This window comes from Syngnathus scovelli, chromosome 14, assembly GCF_024217435.2.
Source record: "Syngnathus scovelli strain Florida chromosome 14, RoL_Ssco_1.2, whole genome shotgun sequence".
Lineage (NCBI taxonomy): Eukaryota > Metazoa > Chordata > Actinopteri > Syngnathiformes > Syngnathidae > Syngnathus > Syngnathus scovelli.
Genome location: NC_090860.1, coordinates 169,271 through 188,021, shown reverse-complemented (window position 1 = coordinate 188,021; position 18,751 = coordinate 169,271). Strand labels below are relative to the sequence as shown.

The following is an 18,751-nucleotide window of genomic DNA, read 5'->3' as shown; positions in this document are numbered from 1 at the left end:
ACTTGAAGGAACTCCATTTCACCGTCCTGCTGGCCGCAACCGCGCTCCAGGTCATTGAGCGAACTAGGCCTTCTCTGTGGAACACAAATGCAGTGGACTCTGTTGGCACGCCGCCGTTGTCCGCGTCGACTTACCAAGCTTGCCATCTCCTCGTTCTCCTGGGTGACAAAGCGCACTTTGTTTTCAAGGCGACACAGCACCAGCGAGAGTTCTTCATTCTTCCTGCTCAGGCGTTTGTTTTTGTACAGGAGTGGCAGAAACTGGCTTTCTGTTTCTCTCAGTCGCTTAAGCTGCAAGCATGAAGTGCGGGATGCGAAAGACGCACAACACGCGGGCCAGAACGTATCCATTCCTTTTGCATCGGTTTGAACGGAATCGTGGCTTTGGCTCCCAATAAAAGACATCTACCAGGCAACCGACTCGCCGCGCCGCTCAACTAATAAGCAAGCGCAATGGGTGCCTCGCTGGATGGCGCGCATCAAACGTAGCGCAAACCTTCAAGCGTGCCGTCAATAAATTACCAGTTCATTGCGCTCTTCAGAAAGCAGGGCGTTTCGATCCTCCAGTTTCCTGATGACTGCGCTGAGCTCAGCGATTTTCAGATGAAACCTTCGCGTGTCCCGATCCTCCTGAGACTGAAAACGCCCCGCAACACACACACACAACCACTCGTTCAAAGTTCAAAACTGTTTTTGTGCTACCTTCCTCCAGCAACGAACTAAGTCATGCGTACTGCAAGTGTGTGATGAGGTGGCTTACGCTATGAAGAGGATTGCTAGTAGCGCCGTTGACCCCACTTCCAGGGTAGTTTAGGCCCGCCCTTTGGGAATCACTCAGGGCAGCGATCTGCTGCTCGGCAGCCTGAGTCTGCAGCTGAAGGCGGTGGACGTGGCCGGCCCCAGGGATTTATCCAAAACACTATCCGCTCTGTCTTTGAGCTTGATCTCATCCATCTGGATGTACAAACGGGGAGCGCTCAGGCAGGCGGGCAAACTCATTTGCCAGAATTGTGACAAAAACAAAGAGAGCAACCGGCCAATTTTTATCTTGAATCGACTAGAACACCATTGCTGTGACAAAAGCGAAGCGAGCAACCGGACGTTTTCTTCTTGTGAAATAGAATAGAATGCCTTAGGTGTCATTGCACTGCAGGTATACAACGAAATTGGGAACATAGCCACGCACCGCGCATCTGATCAGTCCTACCAGTCGGCGGATCTCCCTCTCGCAGTCTCTCTTGGTTCGGCTCAGCTCCTCCCGATGCTGGTGATGAGCCGATCGGAGCTCGGCCGCTCGGGACTGCCAGGCCTGCTGGGCCGCTGCCAGGGCTTCTTCCGCGCTCCTGGTGGAGGCGACACCGCTCGGTCTCCCGACACCGCCGCGTCTCCTCCACTTCCGCCAGCAAAGCGCCCCCGCTCCTCACCTGAGCAGACATTGCGCCACATCGGGCCGTTGAGACCGCAACGGAGCGCCGCGACGCTTACTGGGGACAAGCTACACAATACGGTAGCGGCCGCATCGGAGCCCGACGTGGCGTGCGGAGAGTCAGACACGGATTGAGCGGATCACCTTGTCCATGGAGCCGTCCCTCAGGCTGAGGACCAAGGCATTCACTCGCTGGATCTCTCCATCTTTGACTTTGATCACTCTCATCAGCTCCATTTCATGCTGCCGCAGTAATGTCTCCCTGGTAACGGCTAACTCTTTCTGCTTCTCCTCATGGAGTTTGCTTTTGAGTTCCGTCATGGCGGCGGTGGCACGGTGGTGCTCCGCCCGCAGGTCCTGACTTCTCTCTCTCTCCAGACAGCTGACCTGACATGACTTAGACTTAGACAAACTTTATTGTCATCTTGTCTGCACATGGTGCATACAAAACGAAATTTCGTTGCACACGGCTTACAACAAAGTAGTGATATTGCAGTTGAATAGAAGTAACATATCCTATGAAAATATATATATACATATACTGTATATATATATTACAAATAAGTATAAAGTGCAGCAGTGCTAATTATGCAATAGTGCAAGTAGGCAAAACAGTATTCAAGAGTGTGCAGAGGAATGCTAAACCATGTATTAAACTTCTATTTAAAGGGTTTACACAAGTTCAGTAAAGTTGGTAGTGCGAGATAGTGCAAGATAGAGGTCCGTAGTGTCATAAAGTACAGTTCTGTGAATGTGTGATGCAGAGTTCAGTTTAGAGCTCAACAGTTCTAATGTTCAACAGTCTGATGACAGCAGGGAAAAAGCTGTTGCAGAACCTGGTGGACCTGCAGCGGATTGTGCGAAACCTCTTCCCAGAGGGCAGCAGGGAGAACAGTCCATGGTGGGGGTGTGATGGGTCATTGATGATGTTACGGGCACGGGACATGCAGCGCTGAGATGAAATGTCCTGAATGGAGGGAAGAGGAGCCCCTATGATCCTCTCTGCTGTCCTCACCACTCTCCTCACGTTCTTCCAATCGGAGGCGGTGCAGCCTCCACACCACACAGAGAGTCAGCTTGTCAGAATGCTCTCTATGGTGCTCCTGTAGAACGTCCTCATGATGGGTGGGGGCAGGTGGGCTCTCCTCATCCTCCGCAGGAAGTACAAGCGCTTCTGTGCCCTCTTGATCAGTGCCGTAGTGTTCATAGTCCAGGTGAGGTCTTCTGTGATGTGGACCCCCAGGAATTTGGTGCTGCTGACCACCTCCACAGCTGAGCTGTTGATGATCAGTGGAGCGTGGTGAGGCTGGTTTTTCCTGAAGTCGACGATGATCTCCTTCATCTTCTCCACATTCAGGATCAGGCTGTTGTCTCTGCACCAGCCCACCAGCTGCTCCACCTCCTCTCTGTAGTCCAGGTCGTTGTTGTCTCTGATGAGCCCCACCACCGTTGTGTCGTCTGCGAACTTCACGATGTGATTGGTGGTGAACCTGGGGACGCAGTCGTGTGTCATCAGGGTGAACAGCAGAGGGCTCAGGACGCAGCCCTGAGGGGAGCCTGTGCTGAGGGTGATGACATCAGAGGTGTTCTGTCCGACCCGGACTGACTGAGGTCTGTTGGTGAGGAAGTCTAGCAGCCAGTTGCGAAGGGGGGTGTTGAAGCCCAGGTGTTCCAATTTTCCTACTAGATGCTGTGGGATGATGGTGTTAAACGCTGAGCTGAAGTCCAGGAACAGCATCCGAACATGGGTGTTCTTCTCCTCCAGGTGAGCCAGGCTCAGGTGAAGAACGGAGGAGATGGCGTCCTGAGTGGAGCGGTTTTGCCGGTCGGCAAACTGGAACGGGTCAAATAATGGGGGGAGTCTGGAAACGATGTGATCTTTAAGCAGCCTTTCGAAGCACTTCATCATGACCGGAGTCAGTGCAACAGGCCGGTAATCATTAAATGAGGTGATTTGAGGTTTCTTCGGCACCGGAATGATGGAGGCAGTCTTAAAGCACGCTGGCACTGTGGCTTGGCCCAGCGAGGTGTTAAAAATGTCTGTGATGACCTCAGCCAGCTGACTTGCACATTCCCTGAACACACGCCCAGGAATGTTGTCGGGGCCAGGGGCCTTACGGGGGTTGACTCTCCTCAGGGTCTTCAACACATCGGCGGAGTCAAGGCAGAGTACCTCCTCTTCCTGATGGGGGACAGTTTTAACTGCTGGAGTGCCGTTTAGTGCCTCGAACCTCCCAAAGAAGTTATTTAGACCATTTAGAAAGTCAGCATCAACTTCACCCACCGGGGGGGGAGGGTGAGTTGTAGTCTGTAATCGCCCGTATGCCTTGCCACATACTCCTGGTGTTGTTGGCGTCGTGGAAACGATCCTGAATTTTTCGACTGTGGTCTCGCTTCGCTACCCTGATGGCACGGTTCAAGTTGGCTCTCGCTGTCCTCAGTGTCTCCTTGTCGCCAGACTTGAAGGCAGAGTTCCGCGCTCGTAGCGTTTGACGTACCTCCTCAGTCATCCAGGGTCGTTGGTTGCCCCGGGTGATGATATTCTTAGTGGTGCTGACGTCCTCGGTGCATTTGTTGACGTAGGCTGACACAGTCATGGCACACGCATGTCAAATCTACATCGGGGAAACTGGGAGGGAGGGAGGGCGGGAGGCAGGGAGGCAAGCAGGGAGGCAGGCAGGCAGGGAGGCAGGCAGGGAGGCAGGCAGGGAAGCAGCCAGGGAGGAAGGCAGTGTCTGTCTGTTGAGGTTTTCACCTTGTTCTTCTCCTGCTGAAGTTCTAACTGGACGTCCATCAGTTTGGCTCTCAGCTCGTCATTGGCGGCCTGAAAGGCGTCCGTTCGCTCCGCCTTGACCCGCCCTGCCGGAGCTCGTTTGGACATCTCTTACTCGAGTCTCGCCCGGTCGTCAGTCAGAGATCACAACATTTGTACCTGGAGAGCACAAACGCAGCGCTGTTTTCCACTGGCTTCGGACTCAACTTCAATCGGTACCGTAACGTACAACATCATAAACATAGATCTAGCTTGACTTATTCATTGAATAAATGCATTTGGTTCTTCAAAACTGCATCACGCAACATAGCGTGACCGAGACGGCCGTTATCCACCTGCGTGAAGTTATTTGGTGAAATGAATGAGATGTTTAAGACACCATCGTTCTGTCTCTATGTAGATGAAGGGAAATAATCGATTGCTGAAGGTCCAAAGGTGTTGTGATAAACAAATAAACATATTAGTGACATATTTGTGATAAACATATTAGGCAGGATAATCACATATGTTAACTTGACTGCCCACACTGTATTTATTTATGGTTATTTGTTAAATCGAGTACTGTTAGACATGAAATAGGAAGTGTTTAACATAAATGGACGACGAAAGGGGTACTCACCATTGTAGCTCCTGCTGGTCAATGATACGAGCCTCTTCTTGCAGTGGAAAACATACAGCCAACAAACACCGTGGAACCTAAAGGAAGGAAATTAAACATTACCTTTAGCCTCAACCAACATTCACAGATACAACGCAACGCAAACTACACAAACGTAAATCTTTTTAAACACAATGAGTTGTACTTACCGTGTACGCTCTAGACGGTCCACTTGCAAGCAGAAAATAAAGATATTTCTGTTGATAATCGTCGTGTTTGTATCCGTTGTCTCGCTCAAGGCCATTGCGCCCACAGATTTGAATTTTGGCGAGAGTTCAGCCTATTGACGTCATTTCCGCGGTGTAATACCCGCATATCTGAAACGGCAAAGTTAAGAGTAGAGTTAAATAAAGTTTTTAATCAACGCAATAATTTACAAACGTTGACCAGTCGAAATAATCGTCGAAATTTGGCGTCTGTGGCTGGAAGCAGACGCCGAGTTCGACGTTCCTCCCAAATGCCACACTGCCTCGCTTTTCAGGCCTACAAAAAAACATATTTTTCAAAACAATGAGTTGTAATTACCTTGTACGCTCTAGACGGTCAAGTTGCAAGCTGAAAACAAAAATATTTGTCTTGTTAGTCGTCGTGTTACTAACCGCTGTGTCTTGTTTGCCAGCATTGCCGCTTTCCTACTTCCTGTTGCAAGCCACGCCCACGGATTATAATTTTGCCATGAGTTCCGCCTATTGACGTCATGTCCGCGTCGCATGACTGCGACGTAATATTATCTAAAACTGTTTGTGCGGCATGGTGTTGTTCTGTGCGGTATTGTGTTATTCTGTGCGGCGTCGTGTTGTTCTGTGCGGCGTAGTGTTGTTCAGTGCGGCGTCGTGTTGTTCAGTGCGGCATGTTGTTGTTCAGTGCGGCATGTTGTTGTTCAGTGCGGCACGGTGTTGTTCAGTGCGGCATGGTGTTGTTAAGTGCGGCATGGTGTTGTTCAGTGCGGCATGGTGTTGTTCAGTGCGGCATGGTGTTGTTCAGTGCGGGATGGTGTTGTTCAGTGCGGCATGGTGTTGTTCAGTGCGGCATGGTGTTGTTCAGTGCGGCATGGTGTTGTTCAGTGCGGCATGGTGTTGTTCAGTGCGGCATGGTGTTGTTCAGTGCGGCATGGTGTTGTTCAGTGCGGCATGGTGTTGTTCAGTGCGGCATAATATTGTTCAGTGCGGCGTAATGTTGTTCAGTGGGGCATGGTGTTGTTCAGTGCGGCATGGTGTTGTTCAGTGCGGCATGGTGTTGTTCAGTGCGGCATGATGTTGTTCAGTGCGGCATAATGTTGTTCAGTGCGGCATAATGTTGTTCAGTGCGGCATAATGTTGTTCAGTGCGGCATAGTGTTGTTCAGTGCGGCATGGTGTTGTTTAGTGCGGGATGGTGTTGTTCAGTGCGGCATGGTGTTGTTCAGTGCGGCATGGTGTTGTTCAGTGCGGCATGGTGTTGTTCAGTGCGGCATGGTGTTGTTCAGTGCGGCATGGTGTTGTTCAGTGCGGCATGGTGTTGTTCAGTGCGGCATAATATTGTTCAGTGTGGCGTAATGTTGTTCAGTGGGGCATGGTGTTGTTCAGTGTGGCATGGTGTTGTTCAGTGCGGCATTGTGTTGTTCAGTGCGGCATTGTGTTGTTCAGTGCGGCATGGTGTTGTTCAGTGCGGCATGGTGTAGTTCAGTGCGGCATGGTGTAGTTCAGTGCGGCATGGTGTTGTTCAGTGCGGCATGGTGCTGTTCAGTGCGGGATGGTGTTGTTCAGTGCGGGATGGTGTTGTTCAGTGCGGGATGGTGTTGTTCAGTGCGGGATGGTGTTGTTCAGTTTGGCATGGTGTTGTTCAGTTTGGCATGGTGTTGTTCAGTGCGGCATGGTGTTGTTCAGTGCGGCATGGTGTTGTTCAGTGCGGGATGGTGTTGTTCAGTGCGGGATGGTGTTGTTCAGTGCGGGATGGTGTTGTTCAGTGCGGCACGGTGTTGTTCAGTGCGTCATGGTGTTGTTCGGCATGGTGTTGTTCAGTGCGGCATGGTGTTGTTCAGTGCGGCATGGTGTTGTTCAGTGCGGGATGGTGTTCAGTGCGGGATGGTGTTGTTCAGTGCGGGATGGTGTTGTTCAGTGCGGCATGGTGTTGTTCAGTGCGGCATGGTGTTGTTCAGTGCGGCATAATGTTGTTCAGTGCGGCATAGTGTTGTTCAGTGCGGCATGGTGTTGTTCAGTGCGGCATGGTGTTGTTCAGTGCGGCATGGTGTTGTTCAGTGCGGCATGGTGTTGTTCAGTGCGGCATGGTGTTGTTCAGTGCGGCATGGTGTTGTTCAGTGCGGGATGGTGTTGTTCAATGCGGCATGGTGTTGTTCAGTGTGGCATGGTGTTGTTCAGTGCGGCATGGTGTTGTTCAGTGCGGCATGGTGTTGTTCAGTGCGGCATGGTGTTGTTCAGTGCGGCGTCGTGTTGTTCAGTGCAGCATGGTGTTGTTCAGTGCGGAATGGTGTTGTTCAGGGCGGCATGGTGTTGTTCAGTGCGGCATGGTGTTGTTAAGTGCGGCATGGTGTTGTTCAGTGCGGCGTAATGTTTTTCAGTGGGGCATGGTGTTGTTCAGTGCGGCATGGTGTTGTTCAGTGCGGCATGGTGTTGTTCAGTGCGGCATGGTGTTGTTCAGTGCGGCATGGTGTTGTTCAGTGCGGCATGGTGCTGTTCAGTGCGGCATGGTGTTGTTCAGTGCGGCATGGTGTTGTTCAGTGCGGCATGGTGTTGTTCAGTGCGGCATGGTGTTGTTCAGTGCGGCATGGTGTTGTTCAGTGCGGCATGGTGTTCAGTGCGGCATGGTGTTGTTCAGTGCGGCATGGTGTTGTTCAGTGCGGCATGGTGTTTTTCAGTGCGGCATAATGTTGTTCAGTGCGAAATAATGGTGTTCAGTGCGGCATAATGTTGTTCAGTGCGGCATAATGTTGTTCAGTGCGGCATAATGTTGTTCAGTGCGGGATGGTGTTGTTCAGTGCGGCATGGTGTTGTTCAGTGCGGCATGGTGTTGTTCAGTGCGGCATGGTGTTGTTCAGTGCGGCATGGTGTTGTTCAGTGCGGCATGGTGTTGTTCAGTGTGGGATGGTGTTGTTCAGTGCGGCATGGTGTTCAGTGCGGCATAATGTTGTTCAGTGCGGCATGGTGTTGTTCAGTGCGGCATGGTGTTGTTCAGTGCGGCATAGTGTTGTTCAGTGCGGCATAATGTTGTTCAGTGCGGTATAATGTTGTTCAGTGCGGCATAATGTTGTTCAGTGCTGCATGGTGTTGTTCAGTGCGGCATGGTGTTGTTCAGTGCGGCATGGTGTTGTTCAGTGCGGCATGGTGTAGTTCAGTGCGGCATGGTGTTGTTCAGTGCGGCATGGTGTTGTTCAGTGCGGGATGATGTTGTTCAGTGCGGCATGGTGTTGTTCAGTGCGGCATGGTGTTGTTCAGTGCGGCATGGTGTTGTTCAGTGCGGCATGGTGTTGTTCAGTGCGGCATGGTGTTGTTCAGTGCGGCATGGTGTTGTTCAGTGCGGCATGGTGTTGTTCAGTGCGGCATGGTGTTGTTCAGTGCGGGATGGTGTTGTCCGGTGCGGGATGGTGTTGTTCAGTGCGGCATGGTGTGTTTCAGTGCGGCATAATGTTGTTCAGTGCGGCATGGTGTTGTTCAGTGCGGCATGGTGTTGTTCAGTGCGGCATGGTGTTGTTCAGTGCGGCATGGTGTTGTTCAGTGCGGCATGGTGTTGTTCAGTGCGGCATGGTGTTGTTCGGTGCGGCATGGTGTTGTTCGGTGCGGCATGGTGTTGTTCGTTGCGGCATGGTGTTGTTCGGTGCGGCATGGTGTTGTTCAGTGCGGTATCGTGTTGTTCAGTGCGGTATCGTGTTGTTCAGTGCGGTATCGTGTTGTTCAGTGCGGTATCGTGTTGTTCAGTGCGGTATCGTGTTGTTCAGTGCGGTATCGTGTTGTTCCAGTTCGGTATCGTGTTGTTCAGTGCGGTATCGTGTTGTTCAGTGCGGTATCGTTGTGTTGTTCGTATTGTGTTGTGTTGTTCGTAATGTGTTGTGTTGTTTGTATTGTGTTGTGTTGTTCGTATTTTGTTGTGTTGTTCATATTGTGTTGAGTTGTTCATATTGTGTTGAGTTGTTCGTATTGTGTTGTGTTGTTCGTATTGTGTTGCCTCTAACACTTAGCTTCTAACACTTAGCCTCTAGCACCTAGAAGGTAAATAAATAGGAAGGAAGGACTCACCGGTGACGTCGTCGCCCACGTCCAAGCGTTGTACTTTGTATTTTCATCCTTCTGACAGTGGAAAACATATAGCCAACAAACACCGTGGAACCTAAACGAATGAAAGAAAACTATCATTTGGCCACAACCAACATTCACAGATACAACACAATGTGACGTGCGGTGTTGAGGTTAAAGGTTGAGTGAAGGGCCCTCGTTTTAAACTACTTTTTTGAAAAGGAGTGGGAACAAGTAAGACGTATTTAATTTATTTATTGGGAAGTAGTAAGACTTATTAAATTTATTTAATCTACTTTTCTTCCCAGGCAAAATTTGATGTGCTGCAATTCCAAATTTCCAAAGTGAATGAAGGAATGAAATCCTTTAAATTATGATTTTGTATAAATACTAGGCATAAACACAAAATCTACGGCACAAAATGGGCAGACTTTACTTGTTTGAAAAGGACTGGTTACAAGACAGACTTTTTTAATTTATTTAATGGGAAGAAGACTTATTTAGTTTAATTGATCTATTTTTGTTCCCTGGCAAAATTCGATTTGCTGCAATTCCAAATTTCCAAAGTGAATGAAGGAATGAAGTCGTTTAAATTATGATTTTGTATAAATACTAGGCATAGACACAAAATCTACGGCACAAAACGGGCAGACTTTACTTGTTTGAAGAGGACTGGTTGCAAGACAGACTTTTCTGATTTATTTAATGGGAAGAAGACTTATTTAGTTTATTTAATCTCTTTTTGTTGCCTGGCAAAATTGGATTTGCTGAAATTGTATTTTGCCAAATCTTGACTTGAGACCTGATAGGAAGTATTAAACGCTCAGTTAAATCGATACAAGTTGGTAATAAGAGCGAGTAATGTTGGTTGAAGCGATGAATGAAGGTTAAAAGCAATTTAAATTATGACTTTGTATAAATACTAGATATTAACAGAACATCTACTGCGCAAAATGGGCAGAGTTTACTTGTTTGAGAAGGAGTGGCTTATTTAAGTCTAAGATTTATTTAATCTGTTTGTTCCCAGGCAAAATTGGATGTGATGCAATTCCAAATTTCACCACATGATGGTGCCAAATTTTGACTTCATAGGACATATTCAACACTTAACTATTATGTTCAAGGTAATCAGATTTGTTTATTATTCTAATGGCCTTTTCAAAACTATTCTGGATTACTACTTTGGATCTATTCTACATTACTTGGCAACAACATACTCTGTAACAGATTAGGCAGTATAATCACATATGTTAACTTGAGAGCGCCCACACTCAATCTACTTATCGTGATGTGTTAAATCAATTACTGTTAGACATTATTATTCTGATAATCTACCTAATCTTTGAATTGAAGAATTTGTGATTTAATTAATAGCTTGTTGTTATGTTCAGGGTAATCAGACTTGTATATAATTCTAATGGCCTTCTTTTGAAAACTATTCTGAATTACAACTTTGGATCTTATATTACTTTGCAACAATATACTCGGTGACAGATTAGGCAGTATAATCACATATGTTAACTTCAGTGCCCACACTGTATTTATTTATGGTTATTTGTTAAATCAAGTACTGTTAGACATGAAATAGGAAGTGTTTAACATAAATGTTATGGCTACTCACCATTGTAGCTCGCTCCTGGTCAATGATACGAGCCTCTTCTTGCAGTGGAAAACTTGCAGCCAACAAACACCGTGGAACCTAAAGGAATGAAATTAAACATTAACATTTCGCCTGGACCAATATTCACACGTACAACGCAACGCGGCTACACTTCTGCTAGCGCCTCAGCTACACGTTGCTATTACAAACGTAAATCTCTTTAAACACAATGAGTGTTACTTACCGTGTACGCTGTAGACGGTCCAGTTGCAAGCAGAAAATAAAGATATTTCTGTTGATATTCGTCGTTGCTCAGTGGCTCACGGCCATCGCGCCAACAGATTTGAATTTTGGTGGAAGTTCAGCCAATTACGTCATATCCGCGGCACATGACTGCGACGTAATACCCGCTTATCTGAAACGGCAGTTAAAAGTAGAGTTACATCAAGTTTTCTTTTTTAATCAACGCAATCATTTACAACCGTTGACCAGAAAGAATCGTCGAAATTCGACGTTCCCCCCAAACGCCACACTCACTCGCTTTTCAGGGCAACAAAAGTACTTCTTTTTAAAAACGATTAGTTGTACTTACCGTGTACGCTCTGGACGGTCCAGTTGCAAGCAGAAAATAAAAATATTTCTCTTGTTAGTCGTATGTTACCATCCGCTGTGTCTTTGTCAACATCGCCATTTTCCTACTTCCTGTTGCGAGCCACGCCCACGGATTTAAATTTTGGCGGAAGTTCCGCCCATTGGCGTAGTTTTCGCGTATAGCAAATCCGATTGGTTGGGAAGGGGGCGCGGTTATGCAGCCGAGGGGTCCTGTGATCGGTGGGATGTAAAGTAGGCGTCGACGTCACGTCCGCGTCACGTGACCACGACGTGGCAGACGTCATATAGCAACCGCTGTTTTGTTTAGTAGACTTACAGTTGTTATGCATTGACATAATGGCGCACACTCCAAATAGATTTAAATAAATTAAATAATTCTTCTGCCCACTCCCTTTTAAACAAGTTAACTCTCCCCGCGGATTTGAATTCCGGCGGAAGTTCTGCCCATCACGTGACGTCTGTCACGTGACCACACGCGCGGAAAATCTGCCCATCACGTGACGTCTGTCACGTGACCACACGCGGCAGATGTCATATAGCAACCGCTGTTTTGTTTAGTAGATTTACAGTTGTTATGCGTTGACATAATGGCGCACTGGTTAGCATGTCCACCTCTTAAGCATGATGTTGCGGGTTCGACGCCTGATCAATGTTAGCATGGAGTGAGCTGAAGTGCATGGCGCTGAAGATTTGAATCTTTGAAATGCGCTGAGGTCTGACGTATCAGGCAGAATGGTTTGCCATCACGTTCAACAAAAAATAGAAACTTTCCCACTCTGATAAAAACGTCCTGTGTTCATCTACATATTTTCGGTTTGCTGTGCATCTTTTCCCTGCCATTTCGAGAGCCCAATTGACACTAATAGTTTACTGGAATGTGTTTGCCCATCCTACTTTGTGGAATTTCACCACATGCGCTTTTGACGAAAATACTAAATTGAACTCAAGTGAAGCCAACACGCACCCCCCCCCCCCCACACACACACACACCTACACACACACACAAATGTTGATATGAACATAAAAGAGCCGCATGCGGTTCGGGAGTTGCGGCTTGGCCAAACCTGTACTATACAACTTTATTTGTGTAAAATTTTCACAACAGCTGTCACACAAACAAAGCGGGAAAAACCGAAGACGTGCGTGTTCCGCCCACGCTGGATTTATTTGCACCTTTGAAAAGACACCGTATTGCCGCAGATGTGGCAAAGAGTACTTTTGGGCATCTGAGACGGAAGGATGTCCAAAGCATCACGTCACCTGCTCTGGTAGGAATGGTGGTGGGACGTTGAGGTCAACCGCTTTGGGGTTGGCTGAATCTTTGGTCGCAGGATGCCACACACTTGAAGACAGAAGCAGAAAAGCAGAGCTAAATGCAAAATGTACTCACCGGTGACTCCAATTTTTTCCCCCCCTGAAGAAATGGATGGACGGGTGGCCCCGGCTGGCCGGTGGGACTCTTGTTATTCTGACCCTTTTTAGTGCGCGTTTGGGGCAACAACCGTTTTTTGTGGCGCTCTCTTCTGGTTCAAGAGTGCCCTGCATGTGAATTTGCCTTTCCTGCCTTCTGATTGGATGAGCGCCGGTGTGACGCGGTGCCTCTGTCACCGTGGCGGGGGGTATACGTCGGCATCGGAGCGTCTGCCAACGTCTGAGACCGGCTGGCAGTGTATCGGAGGTGTCGAGTGCGGTGCCGCTGGAGCTCACTCACCAGCTGGTGTTAGGGCCACAGAATGAAGGCCAAGGAGAAGACTAGAAAGAGAAACAGAAACTTCTCCTCCAATTGTTTGATTTGTCTCTTCTGAGCTTCGATGAATTCTTTCAGCTCTTTGTTCCTCTAGGACGGACAAATGGAAAGTAGCCTTCAAAAGCCAGTAAGCGTGCAAGTAAGTGCCGGGCTGGCTTTGGGCCCTTACCTGTTGCGCGCTGTGCAGCAGATCCATTCTCTCTTGGAAGATGCAAGCGTCGCGCTCCCTCAACTCCCACATCAGGGCTCGCTTCCATTGGTCCACGGCGCTCCTAAGCTCTTGTCTCTGATCCGCCGTCAGCACGTCATTCACGCCAGCGTGGCTGGCTTTTTCGCCGTCCGTGGCGGGGCAGTCCCGCTGCGGTAGCGCCTCGTACAACATGGCCTCCAGCTCCATGATCCTCTGGGCCGCAATCCTCGTCCATCAGTGGTCCGGCGGGAGATTTGAGGGCGGCTTACCTTATGAGCCTGGTCCATGGAACGCTTCCTGAAGTCCAACTCTTCATCCAGGTAGCCCTTCTGGTTGCAGAACATATCCTAGCACAGCTCAAGGTCAGAATTGTTGGGGCACATTGCCCCGAGTTCCCCTTGGCTGATGTCGCGTGTCTGTCTACCTTCTCACTTTCAATGTCCAACATCTTCTGTTGAAGTGCTGACTTGGTCACTTTGATGTATTCTAACCACTGAGGAAAGGCTGCTGTCACATAAGCAGAATGCGAGAGCGTGCGTGGACGTGCGCGTTACCTTCTCGGCTAGGGTGGGAAGGGTCCTGGCGTGAATCACGACCACCTGCTCCTCGTTGGTGAGATTCTGCAAGAGCCCAAAGGCACAGCGTCAACAAGGTTCTTTCAGCGCAAAGCCTTCCAAAAGTCACATTTGAGCCGCCGAGTCTCGTGGAGTGCGAACATAAGGAGTTCGACATACACTTACGGCGTTATCGCCCAGGATGTCCAGCTTCTTCATCAGATCACTGATGACGATGTCCTGGGGAAAGGCGCAAGGAGCAATGTAAGGTGTTCTGGGACCTCAGGTTAAGGTTAGGGTTGCGAGGGACGCCTTACGTACGCTCACGCCGTCGGCCTCGCAGTAGATCTGCAAAGGGCTGAGGCCGTCTGGGAAACGGACTTGCAGAAACTTCAAGACGGGGGAGCGCCACTCCCTCTCCTGAAAGGCAGAGGCATGCATCCGTGCATCCGTCCGTCCGTCACATCTCTGGCCTCAACACGCTTGTGCGAGTCTTCCCACCTCCAGCTCCAGGATGCGGAACTCAAGCAGTTCGTTTTGGTCTCGGATATCCTGGATGTGCTCTTTCAGACGCGCTTCTTCCGCCTCCATCCGCCTGACCTGAAAAGACAGTCAGACCTCATCTGCGGGGCTTCCGGACGGGTGTGACGCCAAGCGACTCCGCCCAGCGCCTTTCTTTCCGTCACCTTTTCGGCCAACTGCTGATTGCTCTGACGCAGCAGCTGCTTCTCCTCCACCCACTTGACATTCTAGAAGAGACAAACGCGTGGACAGCTTTGGAATGTTGTGTCATTTTCATCCACAAATTCTTTGGTTGACTGGAAAATGACATTTGCTTTTCTCCGCATTTTCCCAGCCACGTTCAGGGGGGGGGGGGGGGGGTTGGTCCAGTAATGCCAGACGAATGAGTGACTGAAGAATGTAGCTATTTTGTCTGAGAAAAAGGTGTGCTCATTGATAAGCTTACCTGTCCTTGTTGCTTCAGCGCTGACTCCAGATCTGCTACTCTGCTTTGATAGTGACCCATTTCTACTGTCATGTAACATGGGGGGAAGAGATGGTGCAAATGGTAAAATATGGATTGTTCACAGGAATAAATTGGCAGAGCTGAAATTCCAAATTTGTCCAAAGGATGGCGCCAGACCAAAACATGAGACCAAAAAAGGGGCCAAAATAAGCTAAGCAAGTTAAAATAGAAATAAAACAGGAACACGGTGTCGGATTGTGAGTCACGCATGGACGTACAAATGTGATTTTTACTTTTTGATTTCTTTGCTTGGCTAAAAATGTATTCTGTAACAGCTTAAAGCAATATTGTTAGTCAATTCGATCAAGGGACCCGTCACTATGAAAATAGTGGCGTGACATAAATTGTTTGGAGAAGCACAAATGTGATTTTTACTTCTTGATTTCTTTGCTTGGCTAAAAATTGATTCCCTCTTTCATGAACTGTGTTTTGCAATCGAATTGTTCTGGGATTGAATGATTTTATTAACACGGGTATCAGTGGGTGAAATTGTTCGGTTTCTGGAGTGATTAAGATTTGTAATTCTATTTCATGTTTCTTCAATAAATGTGTTGTGTATATTCATCTACTTTGTTGTGCGCTGATTTGTACTGAATGTACAATCGATGGTTCGGGGTTGATTTGACAATTTGATTAATGTGCGGGGGGTTATTATGGTATAACATAGGACCGTAATAAATAAAAGTAACATCAGACAATTTTAGAGAATTGAATAACTTTCGTAGTTATTTGAGACACGAGTGAATTTCAATCCGTTTGAAAGTTTGCTTCGTCTGAATAAATTAACGGAAGTGTTTGAATCGGATTATTGGTTTGGTGTAGAACTGAAAGTAATTTAATTATTTGAAGGGCGCAGGCCCGTTTCCCCTTTTGACGGGCCGCGTAAAAAGTAACTCCGAACATGTTAGAGAATTAAATAACTTTCGTAGATATTTAAGGGAAGAGTGAATTTCGTCAAAAGTGAATTCGTTTGAAAATTTACTTCCTCTAAATAAAATAACGACGATGGTTAAAATAGATCATTTGAGTTGGTGAAGGATAAAAGTATTTCGATTGTCCGTCGGGCGCGGCCCAGTTCTTAATTTTGTCGGGCCGCGTCAAAAGTTAAACAGGACACGATCGAAAAATAGACTTGCCTTCCAAATTAATTACTGGGCAAATCTAAATAGAGTAAGACATTTTTATTCGTTTTAAGAAAGTTGTTATTCTTTTTAAAGCAATCAAGTGGGGTGAAGCACTCCGACAGTTAAGTGCTAGATCTACATATAAGAAGTTAGAATTAATAACGTAAAGTGCATTAATTTTCTCCTTAAATGCTATTATTGTCACACTTTTATTAATTCGATTCTCTTTCGAATAAACAAGTTGGTCGGCTCGCTGCTTGAGCGACCAAGTAGAACGGACCCATATCAACATTTACTTCGGCAAAACTAGTGCTAGGGTGCGCTATACAAACGAATCCCTGAGGTCTTAACAAAGACATCTAAAAATATCCGTAACATAATAAGAACTTCAAACATTAGCGGGGAGCCATCAATACGATGCGGTCCTCCTCCTCCTTTCAGACCAGAGAACACCCGAGGCTGGGTGAGAACGGGGAGGCTGCGACCCGGCCGGGGGTTGCGGGAAGGGGCGCCACCTTGATCTCCTTCTCAGCGTCGTAGTCCCCTCCGCTGGTCTGGGCCAGCAGAGCGTAGGCTCGTTGCAGCGCTTGATATTCTTGCGTCAGCTGGCGGTAGCGAAGCTCCGCCTCCTCATGCACACACCAATGCAACACAGCACTAGTACCAGAATCAGTCAGACCGGCGACAAAGCACCCGCGACGCAAAGACGAGTCCGATTCCAGGCTGAAGAGGAATGTTTGGCGCCAATACGCTGGCAGAAATGGCGGGCTACCTCTTCGGGTTCCGTGTCGGGGGTTCTGTCGGTGTGAAAAGACAAGGACGATCCGTCCGAGTCCACCAACACGTCTTCGTCGTAGCCGTAAAATGTTTCGATGACCTGCGGGCGCGGAAGTAAACATCTCTCTGAACAAACTGAAGCGACACCTCACGATGAATCGGCGAGAGGAACGATAGCGAGAAAAAGGCCATTTCATCTTGCGCAACACCAAGCAGCCGCAAACAAACAGACTCACCTTGCAGGACCTCACGCTTTGTTCCTCCTCAGAGATTCTCGACGTCGGTATCGTAGCAGCAAATCTCTCTCCTGTCGACACAAATAATCCGCCTTTGAGATTCTTTGGATGCAAAGGGAACGAACGGCTCCGGCGCAGAAACAAACGCGACTCACGATGACATTTCTGACATGAGGTCCTGTCTCCAGAGCCTGAAAAACCCGTCACCGGCGATGATTGGAGGGACGCTCGTCTTTTCCAAAAGTGACAACTACAGGGTGTGTCAGGGTTTTCCAGATTATCTTTATCGTATGATTATGTTGCTTTGACTTTGACTGCAACCTGTAATAAATAATATTATTTATCCCTTATTTATCCCTATCGCTTATCCCTTCCTACACAAAGTCGTAAAACATCCCTTGCTATGTTTTGACTAGAGGTCAAGGGCTTTCTCTATTCAATCCACTCTTACACCCACCCTGTTTCTCTTAATAAAAATGCTCGTGCAGGAGCCGAGAGTCAGACTTCATTCGTACAACGGATGGACTCTCCACCTGCAGGTGTCCAAAAGAACTTACTTGTCTCCCGTGTGGTTCTTGCAAAATAAGTTGGAGCGAGCGCAACTCTAACAGGGTGCATTTTGCCACTAGCTGCCTACGGACAATGACGTCGCGCTCGCGGCTCATGGTTGACGGGCTGAGCAGCCGGGCGAGTCCGTCGTTTTCAGCGCACAGCGAGTGGCAAAGGCGCTGACAAAACGGGAGCTTTGAGCTGCTGAAAACGGCAAAACAAGTCTAAAGCGTGTTCAAACGCGTGCGCACAATGCTCCTGCTTGAAAGGTCGGAATTTAAGGGGCCAATTCTTTGGATGGCGGCCGCCGGCCAAGCTTTGGACGGAAAAGGTTTCCTGGCGACAGCGAGCGAGCGCGGCGCTGCCGTACGTGCACCGAGTCGCCTGCCTGAAGACCTTGGACAAGTCGTCCATGATGTGCCGCTGCTCCACAACTTGAAGGAACTCCATTTCACCGTCCTGCTGGCCGCAACCGCGCTCCAGGTCATTGAGCGAACTAGGCCTTCTCTGTGTAACACAAATTCAGTGGACTCTGTTGGCACGCCGCCGTTGTCCGCGTCGACTTACCAAGCTTGCCATCTCCTCGTTCTCCTGGGTGACAAAGCGCACTTTGTTTTCAAGGCGACACAGCACCAGCGAGAGTTCTTCATTCTTCCTGCTCAGGCGTTTGTTTTTGTACAGGAGTGGCAGAAACTGGCTTTCTGTTTCTCTCAGTCGCTTAAGCTGCAAGCATGAAGTGCGGGATGCGAAAGACGCACAACACGCGGGCCAGAACGTATCCATTCCTTTTGCATCGGTTTGAACGGAATCGTGGCTTTGGCTCCCAATAAAAGACATCTACCAGGCAACCGACTCGCCGCGCCGCTCAACTAATAAGCAAGCGCAATGGGTGCCTCGCTGGATGGCGCGCATCAAACGTAGCGCAAACCTTCAAGCGTGCCGTCAATAAATTACCAGTTCATTGCGCTCTTCAGAAAGCAGGGCGTTTCGATCCTCCAGTTTCCTGATGACTGCGCTGAGCTCAGCGATTTTCAGATGAAACCTTCGCGTGTCCCGATCCTCCTGAGACTGAAAACGCCCCGCAACACACACACACAACCACTCGTTCAAAGTTCAAAACTGTTTTTGTGCTACCTTCCTCCAGCAACGAACTAAGTCATGCGTACTGCAAGTGTGTGATGAGGTGGCTTACGCTATGAAGAGGATTGCTAGTAGCGCCGTTGACCCCACTTCCAGGGTAGTTTAGGCCCGCCC

At 48.5% G+C, this 18,751-nt stretch overlaps 3 protein-coding genes across 3 annotated transcripts; all 3 read right to left on the bottom strand.

Annotated features, from left to right (window-relative positions):
• Positions 1-1,575: 1,575 nt before the first annotated feature.
• On the bottom strand, positions 1,576-9,206 carry LOC137840934 (janus kinase and microtubule-interacting protein 3-like; the record flags this gene model as incomplete). The annotated part of the gene is made up of 6 exons (XM_068653021.1): positions 9,085-9,206; positions 5,382-5,411; positions 5,006-5,173; positions 4,818-4,894; positions 4,181-4,357; positions 1,576-1,812 (listed from the first exon to the last, which is right to left on the bottom strand). Coding segments are annotated over exons 5-6 (363 nt in total), but the record flags the coding sequence as incomplete, so codon positions are not given.
• Positions 9,207-12,362: 3,156 nt separating this feature from the next.
• On the bottom strand, positions 12,363-13,574 carry LOC125980780 (janus kinase and microtubule-interacting protein 3-like). Its single transcript, XM_049740317.2, has 4 exons — positions 13,500-13,574; positions 13,210-13,443; positions 13,005-13,130; positions 12,363-12,635 (listed from the first exon to the last, which is right to left on the bottom strand). The coding sequence occupies exons 1-3, from the start codon at positions 13,572-13,574 to the stop codon at positions 13,014-13,016; spliced, it is 426 nt and encodes a 141-aa protein (XP_049596274.1). The 3' UTR covers positions 12,363-12,635; positions 13,005-13,013.
• Positions 13,575-13,987: 413 nt separating this feature from the next.
• Positions 13,988-15,427, bottom strand: LOC137839479 (janus kinase and microtubule-interacting protein 3-like). Its single transcript, XM_049740307.2, has 4 exons — positions 14,752-15,427; positions 14,471-14,533; positions 14,286-14,384; positions 13,988-14,204 (listed from the first exon to the last, which is right to left on the bottom strand). The coding sequence occupies exons 1-4, from the start codon at positions 15,019-15,021 to the stop codon at positions 14,067-14,069; spliced, it is 570 nt and encodes a 189-aa protein (XP_049596264.1). The 5' UTR covers positions 15,022-15,427; the 3' UTR covers positions 13,988-14,066.
• Between the last annotated feature and the right edge of the window lie 3,324 nt (positions 15,428-18,751).